At 41.7% G+C, this 27,867-nt stretch overlaps 1 protein-coding gene across 2 annotated transcripts; it reads right to left on the bottom strand.

The window, feature by feature from the left end:
* Window positions 1-498: 498 nt before the first annotated feature.
* Window positions 499-27,867, bottom strand: CAPN3 (calpain 3). Of its 2 annotated transcripts, XM_066551923.1 has the most exons (23): window positions 26,989-27,867; window positions 21,165-21,234; window positions 20,586-20,704; window positions 19,843-19,976; window positions 19,316-19,484; window positions 18,589-18,729; window positions 16,136-16,219; window positions 15,670-15,755; window positions 15,012-15,089; window positions 14,405-14,565; window positions 13,681-13,850; window positions 13,039-13,050; window positions 11,679-11,887; window positions 11,125-11,161; window positions 8,779-8,880; window positions 7,373-7,450; window positions 6,629-6,686; window positions 5,979-6,043; window positions 4,875-4,943; window positions 4,235-4,313; window positions 2,634-2,750; window positions 2,113-2,171; window positions 499-1,478 (listed from the first exon to the last, which is right to left on the bottom strand). In XM_066551923.1, the coding sequence occupies exons 1-23, from the start codon at window positions 27,277-27,279 to the stop codon at window positions 1,452-1,454; spliced, it is 2,415 nt and encodes an 804-aa protein (XP_066408020.1). In that variant the 5' UTR covers window positions 27,280-27,867; the 3' UTR covers window positions 499-1,451. The 2 variants fall into 2 exon arrangements, with proteins under 2 accessions (XP_066408020.1, XP_066408021.1); XM_066551924.1 differs by lacking the exon at window positions 8,779-8,880.

The following is a 27,867-nucleotide window of genomic DNA, read 5'->3' as shown; positions in this document are numbered from 1 at the left end:
GATTTCCTTCCTCTCTCAGAGTAAGTTACAGTGCAAGACAGCACTAAGAACTTCATAGTCAAAAGGTTTTCTGCTTCTTAGTGACCTTCCAGTTAAATGTACTACTCACTGGAATAACTTTCAGTGGATGCTAGAATTTGTTTTTTAATTTTTACTTTACATTAGTGGATTGCTTTGCTACTTTTTCCCACTTGACAACTAAGTAAAAGGTTCTCCTGACAAAGTCTGGTCTTCCTTGCATGTTTTGTTTGCCCTTCCATTTTTTATATTGTACCCGTTATCCTTTAATCTGGTAGCAAGGGAACCTCTCAAGTGCTTTCTTTTTTCATTTTTAATGTATTCAAGGAGTAAACGGGCAAATATTTGAGATATTAAGCTAATTTCACACTTGCCATAAACTCCAAAAGCTGCTCTATATTCAGGAGAATGATGAAAGAGTGCTCAATATTTCATCTTCATCTGTTCTTTCAGAATAAGACCAAAAAGCCTAGGCCAAAATCCAGTTGATTTTTTTTTTTTTATTCCATTAAAATAATTGTACTTGCCCATTGGAATAATATTCCCAAAGTGGTCATGCTGACATAGATTCTCCTACAAGTCACCTCTTGCAATAAAGAAATGCATGCTAATGTTGGGAAATAGGACCTGCAGTAGGGGAAATATATGTGTGTAGATATATAAATTTGTAGGTATAAGAGGTTGTCTGCCTCAAATGGCAAATAAGTTTCTCAATATTATGGGAATGCAGTTACAATGAAAAACATTTACAATGTCCACATTTGTAATCAGGATAAGTACTAATAATGAGAGCCAATTGCTCAGTTCTGGTACTTCTGCTGAGGCATTAGATCAAGCTGTACTCGGGTATTGCAGTCTGTTGTGCCCTACTCTCCCATTTCTACATAGCAGAGATCCAACCTGCACAGCCAAATCTGTAACTGAGTCATTGGGTTGCATAATACTAATGTAATTAGCACAATCTCATGTGAATTATTCAGTAAATATTACAAAGAGATGAAAGGATAATACCAAGAGCAGGACAAAGAGTTAATGACCAATTACAAGGTGGCAGTAAGCACCTTTGACTTTCGCAGTTAGATACAGTCCCAGTTTCACCTCACTTGAGGGAACAACTTTCCAGTTGTCAGCACAAGCAGAACAATTTTGTATTCTCCATGTCTTCACCATGCAGAGAAAGCTTAATTCAGTCATTAATAAATTAATCCTTGTTGCCCAAAGGAAAAATGTCAGGATGCTATAAAAGTAGTTACGAAGTATGCGTACTGTGCTGTCCACTACAGTGTGGTTGTCTCTTTTTCCAAGGGCTTCTTCCCATGTGCTGTTCATCTTGAGGAGTGAATGACATTATTAGGAATTGCCCTTGGGCTGAATAGTGCTAGTCCATGGAATCTTCAGTGTGATCTTGATGGACGTGGCCACTGGCTCTGGTGTTACGCATACAGCGTGAGCTGCAGCCACTGAAAGAAGAGTTAAGGGATGGATGAGTTGTTGGTGTCCTCCCACAGATTGTGTGAAGAGACCACCATCTCTAGCTGGAAGGCAGCTGCTTGCTGTCACTTAGCATGGAGTGGCAGTGGGGAATTTTCTTGAGTCTCTTGCTCCTATTTCTCCTTCCCTTGCAAAAAGTGATGGGTGTTTTTAATGGTGTTTTAAAGGATGTTTTTAATGTCCTCCCTAACAGAGGACATGAAGTTGAAACTTTCTAATTCTTCTTAACAAGATTTTTTTAAAGGTAAAGAACTATGCTAAGCCCCATTATCATTTAATATCATATCACTATGTTTGATCTTAATTGCCTTATAAAAAAAAATCTCAGAATTTTTTGATGGACTTTAAAGATGATATGAAGAGACTGCAGCCATGCCCTTCAGCACCAAGTGGAGTCTTACAGAGCAACTGTTGTTGGCAGATCATGGATGTTTTCCATGTAAAATTGGTAGCAAAATTTTAGGAGGTTTTGGGGTTTCTTACCAATTGGGTGGCAATTTCTCTATTCATAGAGTTCTCCCTTGAAAACATGTGCAATGATTAACACAATTAAAATTTAGTATTGGGACATGGTGTTAGACATACTCTCATAAAGCAGTTTACCTCCAGGACATTGAGCTTAATGATGCCATCTCCATCTTTGTCAAAGGCGTGGAATGCCCCTAAAGTAAGGAAATAAAAATATGGGGAGTAGATTAGGTTACTGTGTGAGTAAAGATGATTCCCAGACAGGAAATCAAACAGCGCTCCCATTGTGAAATGCCAACTTGCACAGGTCTTCACTTGTGGGGTCACTTTCTGCTTTGTTTTTACTTAGTCAATTCAAGGAGAAACACAGTGGTTTCTTCTGTGTTTCTGTGAGACAACTTGTCATCTTAGATTCCCTAAGCACATGTCTGTAATAATTAACACCCTACATAGAGGAAGTAGTGCTGTGAACAAACTTTACTGTATGATGGGGCTCTGAGCAATCTGGTCCAGTGCAAGGTGTCCCTGCCCACAGCAGGGGAATTGGAACCAGATCATCCTTGAGGTCCTTTTCAACCCAGTCCATTCCACGGATCCAGGGCTGTGTTTGGGGGCAGGAGGGGAGGCAGTGCTTTGGGACCGGGGCAGCCACTCACGGAACATGGCGTCCAGGCGCACGAAGCAGCAGATGAAGCTGTCAAAATCAATGTTCATGTTCTTGTCGGCGTAGCGCATGGTGATGATGTCGTAGAGCTGGTTGTTCAGCCGAAACCCTGCAGGGAAGCAAAAACGGGCACAGCTGGGCCTCAGGTGGGGAAGGTGCTGCTCCATGAGGGGTGGGCCACAGGCGCTCCCCTGGCCCAGCTGAGGCACAGACTGGAGCGTCCTGCTGCAACTGCTAAACAAAATCAAGTAAAGCCGTAAGGAGCTTCACTGTGTCCAGCTGCCTTCCCAAACCAGAAGCAATGCTGTGAGAGGGCCCTTAGCACCTGAGTAACCTCAGGCTGTAAGTGTGAAGAGGAGACCTGCAGCCCCAGAAGGCCTAATGGCTCAGCTGGGCCTTCTGAAAGCAAATCAGCTAAAAATCAGAAATGCAAGGGGAAGTTGCTATAAAAGCAAAATTAAGCACTGGTCAGAAAATAGACAAGGAGGCAACTTCTTGGTGTGGTAGGACTGAATGCTGCAGCCAGTGCTGTGCCTTGAAAAGGTCTGTCACGTGTTGGGTACAGCTGTTTGTTGGCTAAACACAACGTCATGCACAGTGTATATGCTGTAAGGCTCTGAAATGTTCTCAGTTCTAAAGTCAGGGCAGGAGGTATTTAAGTATTTTCTCTTTTTACAGTGACAACTTCCCTGGTGAGAACAGAAACCTGGAAAATAAAAATGACCCATATTTCTACCACAGCAGGAGTCCAAATCCAGGTGTAGTTTTGTCTTTAGCAAAGGACTCCAGAATCACTGAGGTTTTGTAAAGTACAAGGTAACCATTTGTTTCTGTTCCTTGACCTGCCAAAATACTACTGAAAACAAGGTGTCACTGAAATCATCCCAACTAGTTTTATAGTGATACTACAGATTTTCTGATCAAAGTGGTTCTCTCAGTCCCTTAGAGACCTTTTGTGGGGGGAGGCCTGCTCCCCAGGGGAAGAAGCATACTGGTGTGTCTGAGACAAGCAGGAAAAGTCCAAAGTCCCTCTTATCAGAATGAATTTCATTAACTGCAAGTTTTGCAAAAATACTTTCTTATCATTGTGCAGATAGAAGAGACTGAACCCACAGTGGCTCAGTATGGAAGAAACATTAACATGACTTAAATGCCCACCCAATTGCCTGTAATGCACACTTGGACATAGACCTGCTCCATCCTGGTTTCAGGGCCTGTACACTTAGGTTGAAAGTTTTCCACTGTTTTTTGTTTTTACTTAGACAAATGTATAGAATCCAGAGCTTAAATGAGACTAAATGTCTTCAGCATTCCCTGGTCGCCTTGAATAGCAGGACCCTGAGTAGGACATCCTTAAGACAGCAAAGCATCACTCATTGCATTAAAGAGGAGCTGAAGAGATCTATTTGGCTGGCAAGATATACAAGGCTTGCCATTTGGATATTTGAGAAGCTCTGTTGGGGGAAAAAATATTTTTTAATTTCTCTATGATCTGTCTTTAAAAGGCAGCACAGTGTTCAGTGATCTCAGCCTGTGCTGCACCAAAACAAAACCAAGTTTCTTCAGCTATGGGCACTGCACAAGGGACAGTACCTGCGTCATTGACTGCGTTGCGCATCTCGTAGCTGTTAATGGTTCCTGAATGATCTGTGTCATAGCGCTTGAAAATTTTCTGGAAAAAGAAAAAAAACCACAGAAAACAGTAATAAAAACTTGTACTGCTCTTGAATGCACTCACTGAGTGGATATGTGCTGTGTGCCTCAGGCACTTGGAGGCTTTGCCATGTGCCATTGCTGGGAACTCTGGGTTGTTAGCACAGAGTTCCTCTCAGTTGCAAAGTAAAATAATTTAGATCCAGTTTCTGGAAAGCAAAAAAACTCTCCCCTTGAGATTCTCCTTGTTTGACTTGAGTTTATGCTGGTAATCCTCCCTCTTGATTGCCCTAATTAAGCTATTATTGAGGCCTGATTCTAGTTCCCATCATTCTCCTCCTTTAATTTGTATGCCTCTGTGCTACTCTCATGGGGGAAGGCTGTACATGGGATATTCAGGCTATTTGCTTAGGCTGTGAAGTAGGATGAGGAGAGACATTACTTTTTATTTTTGAAGCTAATTCACAATTATTTTTTAGCTTTTCTTCTTGATGGAACATATGTGGAGAGTTCTAGTTTTTCTGTAGAACACTTGCACTGCAGAAGCTGTGAAGAGGAGCTGTGAAGATACCAGCAATACCTGCCAGCTTTTAATCTTGTCCCAGAGATGTCGAAATTCATCAAAGTTTATCTTCCCTGAGCCATCTGTCTGTGATGCAAACATTCAGGTAAAAAACCCACAATACTTTTAGGATAAAATTAATTAAGGCTGCAATTACTGGTAAAATGATGAATGTAAAACTAGGTTGGGGATCTCCTCAGCACAAAGAGTTGATTCACCTGTGCAGTAAAACATTTGTAAACATTTTGGTTATTGTGTATAGCATAGTGCTTCAGGAGTGTGAAGAACTACTTCTACTTTGTGTAGAAGCAAACTTCTGGTACAAGACACAGCTTTGCCTCTGGAATTATTCTAAAAGTGCATGAGTAGGATGCTTTAGTGGGATTCTCTGAAATACCTCCAAATGTGAAGCTCACCTAGTGCTTTTTAAGACAACTGAGCTTTACTCTGGCATGAATCTCTTTCTGCCTTGCTTAAAATGAATTAAGAAATAAGCAAAATATTGACTAAAGCTCTTTTCAAAAATGTGTTTAGGCTTCAACCATTATGGCTGTGAGTTGTAGTTACACTTTTGTTCTGTTATATTTGAATGCACTTACATTCTCTCAAAATTGTGTTATCTCAAACTGGAAAGCCTAGGGTGGTTGTAGCAGAGGTAAGCACATAGCATCTTAGAGTGTGTTTTATTGCACTTGTTCCAGACAAGTTCTGCCTGCATTGCAAGCTGAGCACAGTAGAATATGTGATACATGACAAACTTAAAGAGATAAATATAGTACATTTATTGGCAAGATCTATAGTTATGTTGACTTTGTTTTAAATATAATAATGAAAAAATCCTGCTTTAGTACCTAATGTGGCCAGTGTCTGATACCTAAAGAAGAGTGTCATACTGACTGATTTATTCTGTAGCTTTCTTTTTGGGGACATCTTTCTCTGCCAATTATGTTAACATTGAGATGACTGGAATTAAGATGTGCCAAACCAGGAGTGCTTTTTTATTTGACTACAGACTACAATTTGCTGTGTTTGTTTCCCTGGCTTACTAAGTTGTGTGTGTGGTGGTGAGAAATGGTGAACTCAAGTGGTTTCAAGCAGTCCCTTTTCACCAGGAAAGGATACATCCATTAAAGCAATCATGCTGCGACAGGATTCCAATTCAAACCCTTCTGACCTTAGGTCCTTATCTGAAACAAATGGTCCCAGGTGAATACAAATCAGCAAATGATTTTCCTCTCAGGTGTAACTCTAATCAAAGTAAAAGCCAAACCTACTTCCTTTGTCCAGTAAGAAATGAGTGGTAGAGAAATCTGAAAAGACTCTCAGTAATGTTACTGCCTGTGAACTAGATTTACTTTTCTTGATTTGTTTCATACAATAAAAAACCCTGAAAAACTCTAAACTAATTCCTAAATTACTAAGAAAGTCCAGAGTCTGTCGGTTAAAGTTTGCTAAACAGGGAGAAAGGTTTGCCTGTCCACTAGAAATTTTTTAAAGGGCATTTGCAGGCTGTGAGAACTGCATTATTGTCCCAGTGGTAATTCCAATGAATGCATCTGCTCATTTCTAGATTATCAGTACTAACAACCTGTAGAGATAATCTCTGTGCAAAGTTCAGCTTGTGAAAGTCTCAGATGCATTGTCCATGGAAATGTAACTAGGAAATTTCTGAGTTTGAAAACATCAATAATTTTTAGAAACTCGGGGAGGGGAGTTATGCTCTGTCACAGATTTCTTTGTCCAGGGTTAGTAAAAAACATGCTCAAACTCACGTTTTTTTACGACATTATTGAGAACATTCCTAAGTTCCTCAGCATTGATCTCCATGTCCTGTTGGAAATGTGGTGAGAATATCATTAGTTACAGAATTCTTTATGAAAAACAATTTTATGGCTGAATATGCTAAAAGTCTTTGGTCACTTTTCGTTAAGACATATACATGTTTCAAACCAGAGGGCATTCTACTTCATGTGAACATTAGTCCAGCCCTTTCCTGAGGCTTCGGTACAAGGTAGACCTGAAGTTACCATACAGTGCTCAATAAACTATAACTAGAAGAATGACTGGTAATTTCAAGCCAGTCTAAAAGTAAAATAGTAAAATCAGAAAATTCCTGTATCCCAAATGCAGCCACTTGATTTATGCAGTTCTTTGATCTGTTTTTATCTTTAACTTCCCTTGTTAAGCATATACCAGAGGGCATTGCATTTCTAACTTGTTTATACTTGCTGTGCAAAACAGCATCTTGTAGGAGATAGGAGAAAAAAAAGCTGAATTTAAGTAAGACTCCCTCAGACACAGTGAGAATAGTTTATACATACATATGAGGATAGCTGTATACTTAATGGGGTTCTTATTTGATTTTACTTATCTCAAAATCACAAAGAGAATTTGATGGGAGCAAATTCAAAGGAAATTTTGATATCCAATGTTTTGAATCTATGGAATAGTTGATTTAGGGGCTGTTGTGACCAGGCTGCTTTGAGGGCAGAGACAGGTATTGATTGCATACTCACATCCCCTGCAATCTGTCGGAAAATATTCCTGAACTGTTTTTGCTCTTCGCTCTCCTCATGAGCTTTTGTTGAAGAACGCTGAAAAGAGACAAGCAAAGAAGAGATACATCCTGAGCCCAGTGGAAAAGAGAAAGGGCCTGGATGGCTCACTTACCCTTGTGTGAGGGATCATCTTAGAATCTGGAGGCCTTTGGAGGAATGGGTTGTTCTCCCACTCCTTTCCCTATGTTTTTGTTAATTCTCTTCCTTAAAACTGCCAAGTATTTAACTTCATCCCATTGTTTTCTCTTCTATTTGAAGGAGCCTAAATAACACTGGTAGTTATCTTCTAATTTTTTGTTCCAAAATATTGCCAAAGAGAAGTTTGGAGCAGAAGAGGCTTATCAGAGAATCAAAGAATGGTTTTGGTTGAAAGAGACCTTAAAGATTATCTTATTCAAGCCCCCCTGCCATGGGCAGGGACACAGTATCTGCCTCACAGCTGCTCTATAGCCAATAAATGACCATGTGAGAGCTCTTTATGATGGGGGGGGGGGGGGGCTTGCTGAAGACAAATAGCATATGAGACCGAGGAAAATGAGGAACATGAAGCTTTCTCAGACACATGAAAAATGCAACCCTGAACTCTGAAGCTGATACTGAAAAGGGAAATGAAAGTTATAGGTAACAAAGTGGATTTCTTGGCTTATTTCTTGTTTTCCTTTGTCTAAATGCAGAGGAAAGTTTAGATTGGTTTTCACTTCACCCCCTGCATGCTCTAGCAGTCATGCAGCACCCTCCCTGTAAGCAGATGCTCCAGCCATGCCCCCAGATGTCACAAGCCTGGATGTGGGATCTGGCTGTTAGATACGTTGTGTCTCACCCCCCTGCAGGAAGAAATTCTGAATTTGCTACTCTGTTTTCCTCTTCTCTGGTAGTGAGGGAGAAGAGAGGGGTGCTGGAGCTCCTGGGTTTACCTGTCCTTTATCCTCTGGCCAACAAGGACTAGGATAGAGGTGTGTGTTTGTAACAGAAGAGGCTGTGGTCATTGCCAGGAGCTTCTGCAGCCACTCGGGTGCAGTTTGTGCATGTGCCCTTCTAAAGCGGTGCCACCTCAGGGGGCCAAGCGGGGGTGAGCTGAATGTGGGAATCTCTCACAACCAGGATTCTTGTGTGAGAGAGCAACGAGGAGATTTTTCAAGCAACTAAATCCTCCTGTAGAGTTGTTAAATAACTGAAGGGACACTCTCTCTGTGCTTGTGCTCATTAGATCCACATAAACCAGATAAGAGTCATGTAAAGATTTAATGAGAAGCTGTTTAGTATCTCAGGGCACCTCTGTGCCCCATTCCTGTGCTCTCCTCAGCCACTCTTTCATGCTAGCCAGACCAAGCCCTATTTCCCCCTCTGCCACTTGCTGCAGAAACCTTTTTCTCATCTGCTTGGGTTTTTTCACCATCTTTGCCATCATTTTCTTCTGCTGTCAGCTCCTTATTGCTGTTTGCTCTGTCAGAAACGAAGATGATAGGCTAGAAGAAGAGAGCACAAGAGAAGTGGAAATTACAGGAGAAATAGTGGAAAGGAAAATATTTGGTTACAAGCATTCTGTGGAAAGTACATGCAGCAACAACTCCTGCTCTTGAAAGTATGACGAGAGAAGCCATTTCTTGGAATGAAAGAAAAGAAAGGATTAAATCAAAAGGAGGAAAAATTTCTGCAGTTACTGCTCTTCTCATGCTAAAAAAAGCTGCAGAAATATTTTTGCAAAATAGTGCAATTTCTGGGTCCTAGCTTTCCTTGTGAGAAAGACAGTCATTGAATCTGTTTGGTTTGTTGTTTTTGTTTGGGATTTCTTTGTGTGGTTTTGTTTTTGTTTTGGTGTTTTAGTTGGTTTTTGGGTTTGGTTTTTGTTTTTGTTTTTTGGTTTTTTGTGGTTTTTTTTTTTGGTGGGGTTCTTCCCCTGTTTGTAAGCAAAATAGGCCTCCCAGATTCTCATCACACAAACTGATGAACTTGCCCCTCAAGGACAGTAGCACTGAAAACAAAACAAATGTGCATAGTACCCAGAAAAGGAGTTATTTGTGTAGGAGCTTGTTAGTTATGTGAAGCATATGTTCTTTATCTGTACTGACTCTTGAAGCACTCAGCTGTAAGCAGCCAACAATTTGCAATTGTTCTGCTTTGGTGCATTTAAAACAAGGAAAAAACTGCTACATGATGTGAATGTATTACTCTAGAGTATTAATTACTATCAGCCTCTCTTGGGATTAAAATATCTGATTACATTTTCAAGGTCTAAAATATGTTGTGTCAAATCAAAAATAGAACCCAGGACTTTGGTGAGCAGAAACTTCAGGAAAGAGGAGTGGCTGCTGCACTAGCTGGTGGAAAGCAAGTGTGAGGGCACATGTCTGGAGAAGGAGTGCTTTTCACTAGCAAAGGGTGTCAGGTTGTCTCTGGAGGGGCAGGGAGGAGGAACAGTTTGAGCAACCCAGAGGACTGAGCTGAATAGTTTGTTACCTTTTCACCACCCCTTTGAGTGGGAGGGGTATATGATGCTAATCCTATTTCATTAGAATCTCAAGTAGGAAGACAAAATCTTTGTTGCATGCAAATGGCCTCGTATCCAGCACCCTTCATTAACTAGGTCAGTTTCCAGACACAGAGAAAATTATAATAGCAAGGAACTCTGTCCCTGCTCATGCATTGCACATGCTCTTTGCCCTGCTGGCACTTAGCACATTGCACAGGTACTTACCTTGCCCTTTTTCTTCTGTGGGAAGAGACAAAATTAAAAAGTGCTTGATCAGATTATGCAGCACTGAAGGCAAACTTTATTATTTTTTTCCCTTTCTCATGTTTATTTTTCCAGTTCCTATACTCATACAAATTTTCCCGTTTCCTATATTTATAAGCTTTCAAATCACTAAAAATGAGGGAACATACACTCACCAAGAAATGGCATACTGAAGGAAACACATTGCAGAAACCATAATAAAACTGTGTCTCATCTCATCTGGGGCTTTGTCTGCTTGAATAAAATCTCTTTAGTTCTGAGTATTCCTTTTCTTTTTCCCAACCTGCCAGTGTTGGGGAGATTGAACTTCTATGCCCATAGATCAACGATATCTGACAATTTGATTCCCTCACATCTGGACAGTTGTTTTTCACTATGACAGCAAAGAGAAGGGGAACATTTCTGAGCAAGTTTTGATGGAGCTCAGTTCTGTGCAACAGCATTTCCTCTGATTTTTTTTTTCAAGACTTATTGTATTGTTTGCTGTAGTACATTCCCACAAAGATGTGTAAAAATCTCCAGGGGGGAAGAGTTAGAATTTGCCATGGATGCTATTTTGAATCAGAGTGCTATTAAGATCCCTTTTCAGAAAGCAGGTACTTCAAAATAAGGTAGTTTTTTCTTTATGAGATGAGACACCAATTTCACAAAGAAAGTATTTCAGGGCACAGAGCTAGGCCTCCCTTGGTAAATGGATAATCTCCATTGATGGAGACAAAAACAATGCTTAGCATCCAGCTTCTCTATGCCAAGACCAGATTTCAAATCTGCAAAAGCGTTTTGGCCTGAATCAAGTTGAGAAAAAAACATATATAAATCAAGTGTCAACAGAAGTATCTTAATGAGAAAAAAGATGAGAATTAGATAAAGGTTCTGTCATGTAGCTGCAAATGATTTCCTGCTGTCGGTTTCCCTAGGTATCATGTTCCTCTCCTCTCTACTCCTATACACAAAAGAGGACCAGGACAGTACTTACCAATGGACGTTCTGCCTCAATCATGTTTTCAACCTCCCTAAGTAGGAAGCAAAAAACAAATAAATCAGGAAAGTGACTGTTCCTAAAGTTGCTTGTTTCTTTAGGTAGTTTTTAAGCACCCATTCAAACTTTTCAAGCAGCCAGTGGTGTGGGCTGGCCTCCAGCATTACAGCTGCAGGCTTTAGGAGCAGCTTTTTCCCGGTTTGAGCTGAACATTCCAAGTACCATTTCCAGGACAGCTGCCACCTGGCTTACTCCTGTAAAGAGACTTTATAACAGTGAACTGGAAGTAAAACAGAAGTTCTTTGGCCTTAGTAAATGCCTAATGGTTTCTTTGCAAAGGATATCCTGCAAGCAGTAAGCTTCTCCAAAGACAATTCAAAGCAGGTTCTTGTTAATCTATAAAGTAAACTTGTGGAAACGAGTTTGCAGCTTGGAGTTTCCAATGAGGTTAACAAAATAAAAAGCAGGGTGTAGCAAACTGATAACATGACTGTAGCAGCCTAGTGAGGTCACTCCACCTATATGGCCAAATAAATGGCTCTGCAACTTACTCTGAAAGACTTCTTTTTTCTGAGAAGACTCTGAGGATGAATTCTCCCTCCTGGTGGGGGTCATATGTCGATGGAATGATGACGTACTCGCTGGGTGGTAACCGGAAGCGCTCAGAGATTTCTCGCATGTTTATGTAAGTCTTACTTCTAGCTTTGGAGGCATTGTAGAGGAAAAAATCCTTCTGCAAGTGGTGCTTAGTACCATGCATCTGCAGAACAAATGAGTCCATTTGTCTTCAAGGAAGTCTTGCCCATTGCCCAGGTGGGTTGCCATGCGGGCAATGCACGGCTGGGATAGAAAACACAGGAAGCAGCAGCTTAGCAAGCAGGGAGCTGAGGACTGGTGGTAGCTGGTGGCAGGTACAGAGTCTGTCGCCTTTGAGTTGCCACTGACTGTGTCTAATTGGCTTCTGAGGGCTGCTCCAGGGCCCACCTGCAGATTGTGTGGCTGACTTCTACTGTGTAGGCACTTGTATCTGACTCTTTTGCTAGATGCTGGGTTGTGTGTAACCAAAGCTCAGCCACTTTCCTTGGAGGATGCATGGCAAGGAACAGTGTACATGCAGAGTGGTAAAGTGAAGGTGCTTTCAGCATAAACATGTCCTTGTCTAGACAAAACATGAGTTCTGTATCAGCTAAACAAATGTGATAATCAAACATTACATTAGTTCAAATATGAAAATTAAGCCAAGAATTGTGGACTAAACACACTTGCAGGCTGTTTTTTGCAGAAATAACCATCTGTAAGATAGTTGGCAAAGACAACATTCAGATTGTCATCCTCATGCTTTCCAGGTAACAGCCTTCAGATGAGCTTGTTAGCAAAACTTCTGACGCCAATGATTCAGCTACTGTCAGGCTCAGAAAAAATGTAATCTGTGTACTTTTGATAAGCTTTCTTCAATGTCTGAAAATACCATAATTTTCTAAACCATTCTAAGACTACAGAGAAAACTCTGTGACTGCAGAATGTAGGCCATTTATATTATTTTTAGGAGGAAATGCAAGTGGCTTAGGGTGGTTCTGCATGGAGTGCAGAGGCTAAGCCCTCACAGGCACTGCTTCCTGGGTCTCTGACCAACTGTGCAAGTGATGACCAGGCCACCACAGAAGACAAAAGAAGCATTGATGAAAGGAAGGGTCCAATTGAAAATGGGGTGCGAGTGAGAAGGAACTAAAAATTACTCACAAAATATTACTAATAAACACTCAAAGCAAAAAGGTTAGCAGTTCTACTGCTGTTACATCCCTGAAAACAAACTTGACTGGACAGTCTCCTGCTGACTTACTGCCAGGCACTACAGTAACACTAGCTGTGGGTATACACCAAGATGTCAATCTGGCTCCGTTCTGTGCATACCTCTTTGGGCACCTTAGGGAGAAACAGAGAGAAGAAACAGTCAGAGCTGCAAAGGGAGACTACATGTTTATAGGTCACACAGAAGGGTATTCAACTAAAGTTCTGAGGACACAGTAATTAAAATGCCCTTAGTCAGATAAGCACTTTTCCTCTTCCTTTCTAAGTTTCTTGACTTTTACATGAAATCAGCTAAAATCTGAATCAAATATGTTTGTGCAAGGGACTGAGTAAATTGACTTTTTCATCAAGTCAATAGCAGGGACAGAGGTTAATTGCTATGTATGAGCCTTGGATGTCTGTTTCCTTTTTCACACTCTTCTGCCAATGAAATGCTTAGTTTCAGAAAGGGCAAAAGGGAGATTGAAAAATATATGTGAAAGAATATGCTAAAATCTGGCATTAGGTCACTATAAAAGCCTAAAAAGTGTCTGACTTAATCGATGGGTAAACCCTGACATTGCTGTTGTACGAGGAGTTAGGAAGAATTGAATTTCCTTCCTCTCTTCCAGATTTTCTGACTCCCTTGCAAAGCAAAAATTGCAATTGATGTAATCAGCTTGAATGATTCAGTAACTCTCTTGGTAAATACATACTGTCAGGATTTGTGACCACAGTGCAAAGAGCAAAATCTAGAGCTGTTACCTCATAGATGGCAAAGCCAATGGTGTACAGGTTGGCTCCCAGCTTGCGCTCTTTCCTCCTGTTTTTCTGCATGAGTGCGACAAGGAAGCTGCAGATAACCTCTTCATCCTCAGGATCATCATCTTCCTCCAGGAGCTTCAAGCGATACTGGGGATTGGTCCAAAATGTATCTGTGAAATCCCATCAGCAACCCAAAGAAAACATGTAAAGCTTCAGTCTTCTAATGATGCTCATGATCAAAGAGAACTTTTAAGTTCCCTGCCTATGGCTCCTGAGGGAAAGGTTAAAATTGGGCTGAGACATACATGGGTTTTTTTACATATTATGGCTGTTACTTAATTCTAACAACTGCATTGCAAAAGAGGATCTATGGAGAACTGTCATCTGATAAACCTCCAAAGTCCCTAAAGCTATCCCTAATCCACAAAAGTGAATTTCCCAAGTGAAATCTAACTGTTAGGGTGAAATTCATCCCTTTTACTTGGGGCACTGTGAAGTCACTTGAACAATGATTTATCTTTGCCAGGGCTGCCTTTTGGGCTTACCATGTTCTGTTCCAGCATAGTGACAGAAGATGTCCAGCTACCAATTTCATGCCTTGTCCACTGAGAAAGCAAGGCTTTTCCTATGGCTGAGCACTAACCAGGTTGTGGTATGACTTAGCCTTTGGGATCTAACCTAGTCCCCATCAAAGAGGCTGTATCCCTAAAGACCCTTTGCTCACCTGGATAATTGCGGCAGCCTCCAGCTGAGCAGCCTCTCACCCAGCGTCCTTCATTAACTGACACGGTCCAGGTCTGGAATTTATCCACTTCCAGAGCATCAGGTGTGAGGTTACAGATCTCAAGCTTTGTGAAGTGCCTCATGAAATCTTGAAATGATATCCTGGAGGAATTGAGGGGAAATTGAACCCAAATGCATTTACATGGTTGGCAGTTGTCTGAAAGACCCTGGGGAGGTGAAAGACGGTGACCAATAGCACTGTCAGTACTGGGACAAGTTTGCAATATGAGTGCCATGTTCTCCAAATGCTCTTGGTCTGCTGGTTGGTGAGTTACCACAGGTACAGCTCCAGACTCAGGGAAACTGAGCTGACAGGACGGTAAGTAGGAAGGGTGATGGAGAGCTTGTGGAAGTGTAGCATAATTAGAAATACTGTGCTGATGGCACTGAATAATCTCTGGTGGGAAAATGGGAGGATCACAGAGCAGGGTTTATTGGGAATATGAAGGGGAGCAGAGATCACTGCAATGGTTTTAGCAGATTGGTAGTAGTGCAGTGGCATTCATTTTTGCTGATTGCATATTTCCTAGAGAAACTGATGCTCTCACCAGAACTCCCCATCCTCCACAACCTTGTGCTGCAGGCGGATTTTCTCTTCTTTATTAACAGAGTCCCACTCCTCTGACCTTCAAAGGAGTAAACAAGTTAGCTTAGGCTTTGCAATACAGTTTTCATTAAAGTTTCTACACTTTAGGCTTACAGAGTGAAAAATCAAGAGTCATCTTGCTACCTCCACCTAATTTTTCCTTTGTAAGCCCTGCAACAATTCGTTCTCAATGCTATCCTCTTCTCTATATGCCCAACAAAAGAAGCAATTGTTCTACTTCTCTCAGCCTTCCTCTTAGAATTCCTCTTAGTAGCTCTCAAACATTTGCTGAACTGTGTTAATTTTACTTAGCTTGAAGAAAAAGGTGTTTGCAGATTATAATTGTTGGTGTACCTATTGAAATTCCTCTAAGGAAAACACTGACATCTTGCTTCATTCAGTTCTTTCATAACCTAATTTCCATTTATTAAAGCCTCTCTTAACATCTTATTAGGTACTCTTTTCTTTTTTACAGCTTCAGCTAAGCACTCAATGAACTTCAAAATTCAAAGACAATTCAGATACCTCATCACTGAATATTAGGATTATGCAAAAGCTACATAAAGGCAAATAAAGCTGCAACTTCTTTTTCAAATCATGTGAAGCTCTGTTTTACTCACTTGTCACTCCAGGCTCCATTCCATTCCACCTGGCCCCAGGGGTTTCTCAGCCTTACCAGACGTATTTTTTCCCCTTTAAATACTGTCTAATTGAAAAAAGAAGGCAACAACAATAGATTGAGAGTTGGTTCAAAAGGAGATGTTCTGCCTGTCACCACACCCTTCATGATGGTGCTTTCTGGGCCATACCCCAGCCTGATCTTCTTGGGGTGGCTGTGGGAAGGCTGTAAGACCAGGAGGTGGCTGCCTATAGCCACCTTTGCCCAAGTGGGTGTTGCCCAAGTGACCCAAAACTTGGATAGGTTTCTTTGTCCACAAGATTTTAACTTATTTGAACGTAGTTTTGTTTCCTTGGCTCATAATTTGTTTCGCTTTTCATGCCTCTCATGGCTTTGGTGCCGTGCGTGGGGCCAGGCCAGCAGTGGCTGCAGCTGCGCACAGCTGGAGGGGGGAGCGGGGCACGTACCTCTTCCACGGCCGTCACGGAGTAGGCGTGCCCTTTCACGAGCCCGCAGGACATCCGTGTCTCGTACTGCATCGGCATTATGGTCTGTCGGACAGAGAGAAACACCCGTGGGACTCACAAAAAGCTCAGCTGCCTGCTCGAGGGCAGGTGCTGCCACCCGGGGCTTTCACAGGGAGGGTGACACCGTTCAGCTGACTAGATTTTTTGCCTTGTTCTCCTCTTTGTGTTTGTCAAAGCAGTCAAGCTAAGCGCCCACAGAATTCATGTTGATAGTTAGAAAGGAGTGAAGTATGAACTAAAAATGGAAAAAGTTGATAATATCAATTGGAAAGGACGTTTTCTGGTGTCTTTTTCTCTTTTGTTTAGACTATTGCTTTTTGCACTTGGAACATGGCAGGATAGAGCATTCTTAATCAAATAATTAGTTTTTTGTATTAGAAGGACTGTTCAGCCTTTTCTAGGATGGTATGTTCTTGTATGGCTCTGTAAGGTTACTACACATGAACTGGTTAAAAATCAGAGCAAATCAACACCTAGAATACTCTCCTCTGTCCACATGGCTGCTATTTTATCACAATGACATTTAAACACCCAATTTAATACACTGGGCCTGCTAACTGACACTATCTTATTGCATCTAACTTTCAGGAAGGGCATAGCTGTGTTGCTCAGGTGTAAATATATTTGCTGTCTTAGTCATCAGCTTTTAGTGTGTCTGATGGATTTTTGCTTGTGTATCTGTGAGATCTGGAATTGGGAGCAGGATGGCAGATGCACACAGCCTGCTCTGCTTGTACGAGAGATCTCCAGTATTGGTGAGAGGAGTAGACCCTGCCATGTGCATGTGGAGCAAAACTTCTCCTCCTTCTTTATGTCTGTTGCTGAGAAATGCCTGCAAAGTCCTGTCAGTAACTCTGCCACCCCTTCTTGACACATCTAACGGCATGAAAAAGGCAGAGCTGGATCCTGGGGGAGAATTAGTGAGGTCACACAGAAATGTTCTCAGCTTGCACAGGGAGGATCTCATCCAAATATTTCCTGGATGTTGCACTTGTTTTCCATTATTTCACTTCAGCAGCTATTTGGTTTCTTTTCTCTTAATTCTGTTTTCATACTATAACCTCACACCTATTTCCTTTTTTCTTCATTTCTTCTCTAGTTGTTGCCATCATCTCTTGTCAGAACCCTTTTCTTTCTATTTAAGGACATTAACTTCTGCTGACCCGGACAACTTCTCGAAGTCCAGGTTTTGGAAGTGTTTCATCTGCCTCTTTCCACTGAGAGCCCTGATTTTTTTTTTTCCTGGTGATGGTTCAGGAATATGCAATAACCAGCAGCACAACAGCTGCTGGGGCAACAAGCGTAGAAAAAGTTTTGCAATCTTCTTTTAGTAGACAGGCACTGAGGAGGAAATTCTTCCCCCCAGACATGGGAGGTTTGGGCAGCCATGCTTGCAAAACAAGATAGTCATACCGGTCTTTCCCAAAGAATGACACCATTTCAGTCTTTTAGGAAGAACTAAATATGGATTCCAGAAGAGAAAAAAATCAGCTATTTCAGCTGCAAATGCAGAAGAAAGTTTGCACAACCAAAAGTTTTGAGTGATGTAATTTTGGAGGATTTTTCTTTGGTTTTGTTTTGTTTTTCTCCACCCTTCCCTACACCCCTGTAAAACAAGAGATGTAATTTCATTGTCATGGAAATGCAGCTCCTTAAAGGGCATGGTATGACAGCTGCCTGACACAGAGAAGGCAGCAAAGTGTCCCTCTACAGATTTGAAAGCTTCTAAGTTGTCCAATATGGGATTTTTTTCTTAGAGGTTTTTAACATCCCTCTATTTTGCTAGACACTTACATGGATATGCTGGAGTTACTTTGTATTTCATCACACATATAAAACTCCAAATACTTTTTCTTTTCCTTGTTGGGCATTTTTAATGAGGACTTTGTTTGCAGTAATTTAGAAAAAAAAAGTGTCACTAGAGCAGGCTCTCCTCTATTAATGGGTAGAGGACTCTGTCACAAAATAAGTTCACTAAGAGCTTTTTTGCCTCGAGCAAGAGCTATGCAGAGCTTGCTTTTTCTTTCTTTGACATTCCATGCACACTCAAGGATCTTGTTCTATTCTAGTATTTTAGCTTTTTCATTCTCTCCACCCTATTCAAGCAAGAGACTTGATAGAATCCACTAATAAATTTCTTGTTCTGCAAATTATAAGCGTGTGTCACAAGCCAACAGCCCTTTAACGCCTCAGTATCAGTGAAGCCCCCTAGTATCAGTCACTGTGCTGGAAAGCACTGAAGTCTTTCAACACGCACATCAAACAGCATCCATAAGAACATTTCATTAGTGTTATTCTGCAAAACCCAAGAAGGATTTAAAAACATAGGTGATATGTTTTTCTAACAGTTTGTAGATAAGAGCATTCTGAAGTCAACTGTTAAGAAGACATACCCAGGCTGGCCTCTCCTCGATGCCCTGGTAATCTAGAGTGGACTGAGTCATCTGTGCATTTTCTTGATTCTTCACCATGCGAGCAATCAGTTCCCCAATGTTGCTCCGAGGAGCTGATCCATAGGAAAATCCTAGGTCATCCTGGCACAGAGAATGGGAGAAAAGTATCATGGAGGAAGATGAATGGTAAAAGATAGCCCAGATTACTTCTCTTTTCCCTCATTATGTCCATACTTATCTACAGTGGTCAATAGCACTGTTCTCCCACCTTTACTGAAATATGGTACCCCATAAAGTATTAATTTTTTAACTTTTAAATTTCTTTTTTCTAATTTTTTTTCACCACAATAAGTGAAGACAGTCTGAAGCCGTGTGGACAATAAAATGTTAATCTGCACACTTAAGATCTTTGACATGAAGATTTGTGTCTTAACAGAGTTGCAGCATCCTCATACTAACCTATTTCATTGGCTTAGGGTCTTGAGGGAGAAGGGGTACTGATTTTGCTGATTGTACCTGTTCTTTCCACCTCCATGTTCTACTTCTGTTTATTTCACTTTTGGTACTCACTGTTTGCTAATGGCTGGTCTCTAGGAGGGATTACTCCATCTCCTAGAAATGGATGTTTTCTATGTGGCCTAAACCAAGCAGTTCCAAAGGTGGTATATATTTGGTTACGAATGGAGAGGTCCGTCTCCTCTTATCTGCAAAGTTCATATGGACTCACATCAATGGAACTGGCCATGAGGGATCCTCTGTCAATGGCATGTTTCATGATTTTATAGATATCTTTGGGGGCATCCTTTATCTCGTAGAACTCTGTGACTCCTCCAGTGAAATCCTCCATGGCTTCAGTGGTGTTGCCTCCCTTCAAAGCTTCATATGACCCATGGAGTCTTGAAAAGAGATAAAAAGAGATCTTTTACACAGGTATAGATACCTACCTATGTATTTATATCCAACTTGTGTATATAACTACAGCTCTGTAAACACACATACAAAAACCCCACAACCCATCTGCCTGGTAACTCACAACTTCAAACTTCTAAAATCAAATGTAGATTTCTGAATGAGTAGCAAAACTTCTTAGAAAATACACTTTAACCCATCCCCAACTCCAAGGCACGGGAAAAGGCATTGGTGTATTCAGGTATATTCTCTGTGCTTCTAAACGCTGTATGCAGTGGTGTCAGCACCGCCCCAGCAGAGGGAGCGGCGCTGGGGAGCCCGGCACAGCCCCGCGGTTCGCTTTACTTGGCATAGGCCTTTTCCAGGAGGGCGCTCCAGAACTCGTTGCGCTGGGAGGACTTGGTAAAGACCAGCTGGTTGTTGTAGGTGGGTAAGCAGTCATCGATGACGACATCCACCCAGTCTCCATAGCGCCAGAACTGGTCAAAGGCAAACAGAAAACAACAACAACAACTGGATTGACTTGGTGCAGGGAGAGGAAGCCTGGCTGAAAAGTCAGGCTGAGAGAGGAGCAATATGGAAATACACTTCATAATGTGGCCAAAACTGATGGCTACTGTGAAGGAGGCAGCTGTATTGAATTCCTCTGGGTAAAAAGTTCCTTAAGAGAACCAAAGGAAATGTGGAAAGCAGTCAATCTTTTCCAAATAAGAAGTTCTTCGAGAACTTGTTTTGACCAGCTATTTTTGTGCCTAAAAGCAGCTGCTCTTGCCAAGTGCCCGTGTGTCCGTGCTGGCTGCAGTGCTGCATCTGAGCAGTGAGGCAGGAGCAGGCACCTGTTGCTACTCCTTACACCCAGGACACTGCAATCTGCAAATGCTTCCTTGCTGGGTTAATGCTCCCTAATTGCTTTTATTGGCTGGCCCTGCTGTCACTGCCCTGATGGAACAGGTTGGGGTGAGGCAATTCAATCCCTTTTCCTCCCATCTGTCACTCATGATTCCAAAGGGTGGGGAAAGAGAGAAGAGCATGCAAAGAGCTGAGCTTTGGGTAAATGCATATGCTCACCACTAGACGGAGCGACTCACCTGGAAGTGAAAGATTCCAGCATAGTTTTGTATAAAGGACTGGTCATGAGGAATGACTCTACAGAGTAGTTTTTTATTCAGCGTCAGGCAAGCAATGGCAGCCAGAAACCAGCAGTTACCTGTAAATGAGCAGAAGCAGCAGACAAAATGAAGGGAGAGAGCAATTATAAAGGGAAAACCTGAGATATTGCAAAGTGACATGTTAATTCTCAGTGGAGTATGATTGTCTGTGTTCTGCAGTACTTTAGCACTTTATCTGTGCTCTAGAAATGCTCATGGGCATTGTTCATGACTGGGTACACACAGGCTAAATAGATGATATTCCATGTACTTTGGAAAAAGCCTAAAATCTGATAAACACTGTTACCTGCATTAAGAATTCCCTGTGGCTTGTGAATCTTTCACTAAAAGTTCTTGCCTAGATTGCTACTAAGCAGATGTCAACAATTTGCTACAGAGCAAAGGAATCACTGAGACAGAGGATTTCAGATATCACCTTAGAAATTAAAGAAAATTAATGGAGAGCTAAACCATGATGTAGACTTTAAAAAGTGCAGAGTTGAAGTAAGATTTTAATACCTAATTCTCCTTGGCAGATATCTGTTCTGTTGGCTCCACCAATAATAAACCGTGGATTCTCACAGATTTCCTGCAAAACAGAAACAGAGGGATGAGCAGGAAGTGTCCATAATGATGCCTGTTTAGCACAGAAGTAAAGTCAGTTTTAGAACATTTTCCTATAGGATAGCTTGTGGTATCAAAACCTCTCTCACAGTTTTCATCTGCAGAGTTTCACTGTGAAAATGTTTTGGAATCTGGATGTTCCAGACTCCAGTCAGAGTTTTCCCCATGCACCTACAGGGTCTAATATTGAGCCTGGGGTGCTCCCTCTGTACTGAAATGGGAAAACACACTGAAAGGAGAAGAATTGGGGAAAATATTTTTTCTGCACAGTTATGAAAAAACAAAACATTGGAGGAGGCAGGAGAGAAAGTAGATGAAAAAACTATCAGGTGACCAGACTAAATTATTTTAAAATGATCTTATGTCCAATTTGTAGTAACTGGCATGTTGGGGCATTGAAAGGGTTGAAGAATGCATTTCATTGGGAATGAACCCCAGCATTACTCCTTCTTAAAATTAGAGGATCAGATGTTTAGTTACAAGAAATAATCAGTTGCTGGTTAGGAGATTTTGTTCTTTTCCTCATGTTGTAGTATTTAATTGACAATGCTGCATTCAAAAATGTGTATAGATATAATCTGTCTCCAAGGACAGGAAGGTCTCCTTTCATTCTGCGCATTGCACAATGTATTGGGTTTGTCTGTATTTATACTACAACAGAGTGGGTACAACATGCTATACATGTGTAAAAAGACATTTCTGCAGGGAGGGAAGGCAAAATGCAGCAAATGAGGTGGGACAATTGGAGGCTTACATAGCCCTTTTCTTACATAGCCCTGTATCATGAACAAAGACTGTGGAAAACCAGACAGAGGAAAACCAAGGAAAGTAGTGGCTATAACCTGTCCTACAGAGTGAAAAATATCCCTGCTTTATCCCATTTGTCATAATCAAATACTTGGTATGGAGAAGAATAAGAAGACACAACTTCTGGACACATCTCTTATGAGGGTAAGGAAAGAAAGATATTGCAACCTGAGGAACACCGTCCTGAGCAGCTGCAAATTGGGAGGAAGACAAAGTATAGTCCAAGAGCCTGATCTATTGAAAAATCTTAGGACAAGAGTAGGAAGGAGACAGAACAAACAATTGAAAATTGCTTGTGTGGCAGCATATACAGGCAGCTGATGCTACCTCTATAGTCTGAAGCTTCCTATTAATATCATCAGGGTGGCCCTGGACTTTCCCAGACTCATGGTCTAGTAGTTTTGCTTGGCTCAAACCCGCTTCTTTTCTCCTTCACAGTTATCAGAAGAGTTGCCTTGATGTAAGTATTTGGATTAGTCATATAGCCAGAGAGATCAACTTCTGCCACCTTCTCTACCACCAACCCCTGCAGGCACTTTACTTTCCTTGAGGAAAGGAATGGTGGGATTGTCCTGTTATTTTGGGCCTTGGTCAGCTGTTGGGGTCCAGTTCTGTCAAAACAGATGTTTGAGATGCCTTTATGCTTTTCTCCACTCACTTGTCTTTTTGAAAATATTCTTCCTTTCATTGCTGTGGTGCTCTGCTGAAAACTGGTCTGACATGCCAGGTTTTTGGTTTGTGTTTTTTCCAACTCTATTATTGTATTTTGACTCTATCTTGCTCTTATTGTAACTAGCTTTGAAATCCAGCATGCTGTGTTTTAGTTGAAAGTAGTCAGGTGCCACCTAGTTGTTTCCAAATATTAAATGTACAGCAATGTGTTACTCAGAGGCATTTAGTGCATCTTGGGGTCATTTGTTTTGTAGGATGCTTGGTAAAGAAATGCAAAGGAAAGAATCATGCAATTGTCATATGGCCTGGTTTAGCTGTGACAGAAATGCTTTTCTTGCATTTCTTTATGCAGAACAGGTGTGTATAGCACACTGTGGATATGATTTTAATTTGTATTTCCTTAGTTCATCTCCAGCTACACTAGTTTGCTGAGTACAGCTGAAGTTACAGAGAAAGGTATCAAGGTCTACCAAGGCTGAAGTATTCAGTCAGCAGAGAGAGATGACCAGGTGTCCAAGATGCAGGTGGCAGGTCTGTCCTTCCAGTCTTCCTGGCTGAGCAAGAGATTGCTCTTCATCTCTTAGGTCAAGTTATCACAGAGAATCCCAACAGGCTGCACTTCACTGAGGCAATGATTCATCTTTTAAAAGAGCCTCCTCTGATCTGAGTGCCTCAGACTGCCTTGGTACTACCCAAAGGAGCTTTGTGTTGCACTGGGTTGATCCAGTTCAGACTGTAATTTCATTACAAAGAGTCAGTTACAGCAAAGAAAACAAAGAATCCCAGGAAAAACCTAGTAGTGGTGCATGCTGCATTCTGGGAAGACATTACTTACGAGTCAGTTGGAAGGGAGCCCTGGAAAACGCAGAGGCAGCATGCAACTAAAAATGGCATTTGACCTTTGTTACATTTTCATTGGCTTTTCTTCTGTATCAGGAAGAAATCTGCCAGCCAGCTTATACTGCTGCAGCAAAAGGCATTAATTCCTTTAAAAACTGCCATTAATAAACTATGACATTCTAAGTAAATTCCCTAAACTGATCCTATCAAACAGAGAAAGGATCTTTTTCAGCCTAAGACAATTTGTAGCCTCATTATCTCTTGGTCTCTTGTGGTCTAGACCATGCTTTTAAATGTCTGTGCTGTGCACTTCGAGGCACAGCTCAGTGTCAGACACCAAGCTGCTTTTAGAGCTTCTGAGTTGGATTATCTTCTGAAAGTTCTGCCTTGGTGGCACTAACTTCCATCTTTGCTTTGTAGTATGGCCTGCACAGGCACACATTTTGTGATGACTAAATTCAAACAGCTTCACATGTGTGCAGTAGATGATCTGACTGATTAATTTTCATTCCAAGCAAAATCCAGTAGTTTGTTGACTTGATTTTATTTGTATTCATTATGAAAAAAAGCTCCTCCTGGTGATTTTCTGGCTATGGAGAGGATCACCATAGGGAAGTCATTGAATGTGGTGGTTATGCTGTGACTTGGCTGTGAGTGAGGAGAATGACAATAGTGCATTTGAAAGCACAGTGTCACAGTAGAGCCTTCCTATCAATACCCCGGTGTCATTAGACCCATACAGGGCTGCAGCAGGACCTCTCAATATTCTGTGTTATATTATAACACAGACTTTTTCTCAGCTCTCAAAGATCAGTAGCCTCATCCTTGCTCTCAGCTGTGAGAAATTCCCACTGGCAGCATAGTTTTAAGAGGCACAGCCAGTCAGTGAGCTGCATGTGACCTGTTGTAGGTGTAAGCAGTTGTTTGGGCTTCTCTTACGTGCTGTGGGTGAGCGAATAATTTAATATTTTGCGTTAACTGAGGGGGATTTAATTTTCCCTCTATGTATCCTAACCATGGTCTGCATACTCTGAACAGAAACACTGGAGGGATGGATCCTGCAGACTTTTCGCAGGGGAACTTCCAGGGCTCTCACTTGGCTTTTGTCTGAATTGAGTATTAGGAGATCTCTGTGCATTCATGTCGTGGCATGGCAGTCAGTAACTGGGTAGAATTACAAATACCTTTTTTCTGCCCCCATGCTAGGGCTGCCAGCTGCCCTGCACAGCACCTGTCCTTCCCTGGGTAAGGGACAAGGCCAGCCCTCATGCATTTGCTGCCCTCGCTGCCGCAGAGGACAAGCATTTTGGGAGGTGGCAGAGGAGGACCTGGCCTCTGGGTAGAGGGGCTTTGATACAAATTGATAAGGTGACGTGACTAAGGTGACTCAGGAAGACAGAGAGTCAGGAATATGTTGTGTATTTCCCAGCCCTCTGTTTTAAGTGGGATCATAGAGCACACTGATCACTTGTTTATTTGCTGTGTCTGGAGGTATGTGGCACATAAAATGGCACAGGGAAATGATCTAGACTGGTCACATTAGGACATTCTCTCAGGAATTCTGAACTGTGAGGTATTTTTTTTTTCTTTTAGACTACATTATCATGTTTCATTCAACTATTGACCTGAATTTCAAAGTGATTAAAATTACCACTTTATAACAGTAAATTTTATAAGCGAAAGTATTTTATTTCTTTGGGGGAGGGGGGGGTGGGAAAGCTATTGCAATTTAACAGGAACATAAATTGTCCATATCTTTACAGACCATCACAAAACACAGCCTGTGCAATGGAGTATATGTGGTGCTCCAATGATTGCTTTAACCTCTTAGTAAAATACTCTTTAGCCCAGTATTACTCCTGTTTGTGTAAAAAAAAAAAAAAAAAAACAGCTTTGGGTTTGAAGTTTATATTGTATTTTAAGTCTTGCATGGTCTCCAGCCTGTGGCTACTACATGAATAGTAAGTCCAAAGTTACATTTTCATGAGTGACCTAAAGAAATGTCTTTGGAACTAAGACGTGGTCTGAACCTTTCCAGTAACAAAGGTTTGATCTGTGCCTGCACAGTTATATACAACTAGTCTGAGGTTACATTGTACATTTCTTTTGTTTTGATGCTTTCTAATATGACACTTGCAGTCTGTCTGCTGCAGGTTGCTGGTACTCATCCACTGTACTGCTGTACTTCTTTCCTCTGCAGTGAAAGAGAAGAAAGGGAAATCCCATCCCTTTACATGACTGACTTGGGGCTGCATTTAAGTCATTCACATACATTTCTAGAGGCTGATGCAGCTGTGGTGATGATGAAGGAGTGACAGGGCACAAGTGCACAGGGCACAGCAGATGGGGGAGTTGTTTCGATCCCTCCACATTGCTCAAGTTGTTGTGACAGAAGCACATGGCCTTCCTCCATGTCTGTAAGAGCCACCCACAAGACCTCGTGGTCTTTTGCTATTCAGTTACACTCCTGTGGTCAGTTTTATCTATCACCACTGACTTTGCCACTGAAGCACAGATTTGGGCACAGGGGAAGTATGGCAAATATAAAAGAGGTGGCCAAAACCTGCCAAAGAGATGGAGCTGTGGAGGCTCCTGAGAACAAGACCCCCACTATCAGACAGGGGATGGCAAGGGTCAAGGCACTGTCCCAGGGGCTGCCTTGCTGCAGGGGAGCAGCTGCCCAGCAGATGTGACAGGGAAAATGTGTAACTCCTCCTGAAGTAGGAGGGAGAATCAACTGGGAACTGAGGTGTTAGTCCTCTGCCAGTGAGAGAGATAGGGAAAAAAAAAGATGAAAAAGAATAGGAGGGCTGGCTGGGGAATACCCACAAAATAGGAAAATGAATGGGATTAGTAGCCAAGAGTGGGTCTTCATAGTGCTTAGAATACCCACATTAATGGTGAGTGGGACAAGCAATGCAGGAAACAATTGACTAAGAGCCTATTTGAGAACATAACCTGTCCTTTTAGTTTCACACATGAGAAAAATGGCGGAATACCAAAATAGAGGTTTAAGTGAAACAAAGTAGTGTTAAAAAAATTAAGCCTCAGCAAACCCAGTAACTGGTGCAGAAGGAGGAGAGTTTTTCTTTGGTACTTTCAGACAAGAAAATCCCAGGCAAACCATGCAAGAAGAAAATGAAATTCCCCATATCTCTTTCTAAACATTTCATTTCATCTCCTTTGTTGCTGCTGTTTTATTGTATTTTAGTCATTATATACACATTGCCTAAGCTTTCACAGCCCTAGCTGGTTATCCCTAGAGCCCAGGAGAGCTCTAAGGAAATATCTTTCCAGTTTATTCCACCTGCCTCTCCAGCACACAATTTGTGCAAAAAAGTAAGCTCAGGGTGTATACTTCAATTTACAGAAAAAGGCAATCAGCAAACATGTTACTTACACGTGGTCTTTTCCATTCAAACTTGACAGGGCTTTTCTGGCTGTAGAAAAGGGACGACTCATTTGGGGGGAAATCAGGATCTTCATAGAGAATGTTTTTCTCCAGGCACTTCTTGTGAAGCTCTTCATATGTCTTCTCCTTTACGTGGATAATGGGCTGATTGCGACTTATAATGGCAGAATAAATACCCCCTGTGCCCCCTCCTGCCCCCTCTGTAGTGCCAGCAGTGGTGCTGGGGACTGACCCAGCAGCCGTTTGCTGAGCCACCACTGCATTTATGGCGGTCGGCATGGGAGTCAGGCTGACAGCAAATGCTGAAAGACAGCAGGATCTTGCAAACTGGAAGGAAATTTCAGAAAAGAGGAAGTTGCTTGCAAACTGTCTTTTCTGTCTGTTGAAAGCCTTCTAGTCAAATTTGCAAGCCAGAAAATTCCATGTGGTTTTGTATCCTCCTAAAGGACAGTATTTTGTCATCAGAAATTGGAATTTGTTGCTTGACGTGGGACAAGATGATCAGTTGGCTCACTCCCGTATCTGAGTTGTATCTACAGCATGTGTGTGTGCTGTCCTGTAAGTGTCCAGAAGGGACAAGCTTTAACCGTGAAATCTAAAAATAACTACAGGCAAAGAGAGAGGGAAAATGAGAGGGGGGGCATTAGTGAGATGGTGTCAGTCTTCTGTGCAGCTTGTGCCGAGGCCAGGCATGTTCCTGGGACGGGCTCTGTGTGTGGGCTGACTCCTGGTTCAAGCAGTTCATCTTTTCCTTAAGTAGAGGGAAGAGTGAAACTGGAAGCTAAACTCCTGCTGGGTTAGGAACATTATGTACAAAGTACTGCCAGGCAATGGTCCTGACACTACTGAAAGAACTGTTGTACTTGA

Source organism: Molothrus aeneus, chromosome 6 (assembly GCF_037042795.1).
Source record: "Molothrus aeneus isolate 106 chromosome 6, BPBGC_Maene_1.0, whole genome shotgun sequence".
Taxonomy (NCBI): Eukaryota; Metazoa; Chordata; class Aves; order Passeriformes; family Icteridae; genus Molothrus; species Molothrus aeneus.
This window is presented reverse-complemented; position numbering and strand designations above follow the sequence as displayed.

Excerpts from the sequence above, each read along its gene's own strand:
- CAPN3 (XM_066551923.1), bottom strand. The coding sequence starts at position 27,279 with ATGCCGACCGCCATAAATGCAGTGGTGGCTCAGCAAACGGCTGCTGGG. Across the intron at positions 19,485-19,842 it reads CTGGAAAAGGCCTATGCCAA|ACTCCATGGGTCATATGAAG; the intron begins GTAAAGCGAACC and ends TCTCTTTTCAAG. Across the intron at positions 11,162-11,678 it reads GAAAAAAGAAGTCTTTCAGA|GGAGGTTGAAAACATGATTG; the intron begins GTAAGTTGCAGA and ends CTTCCTACTTAG.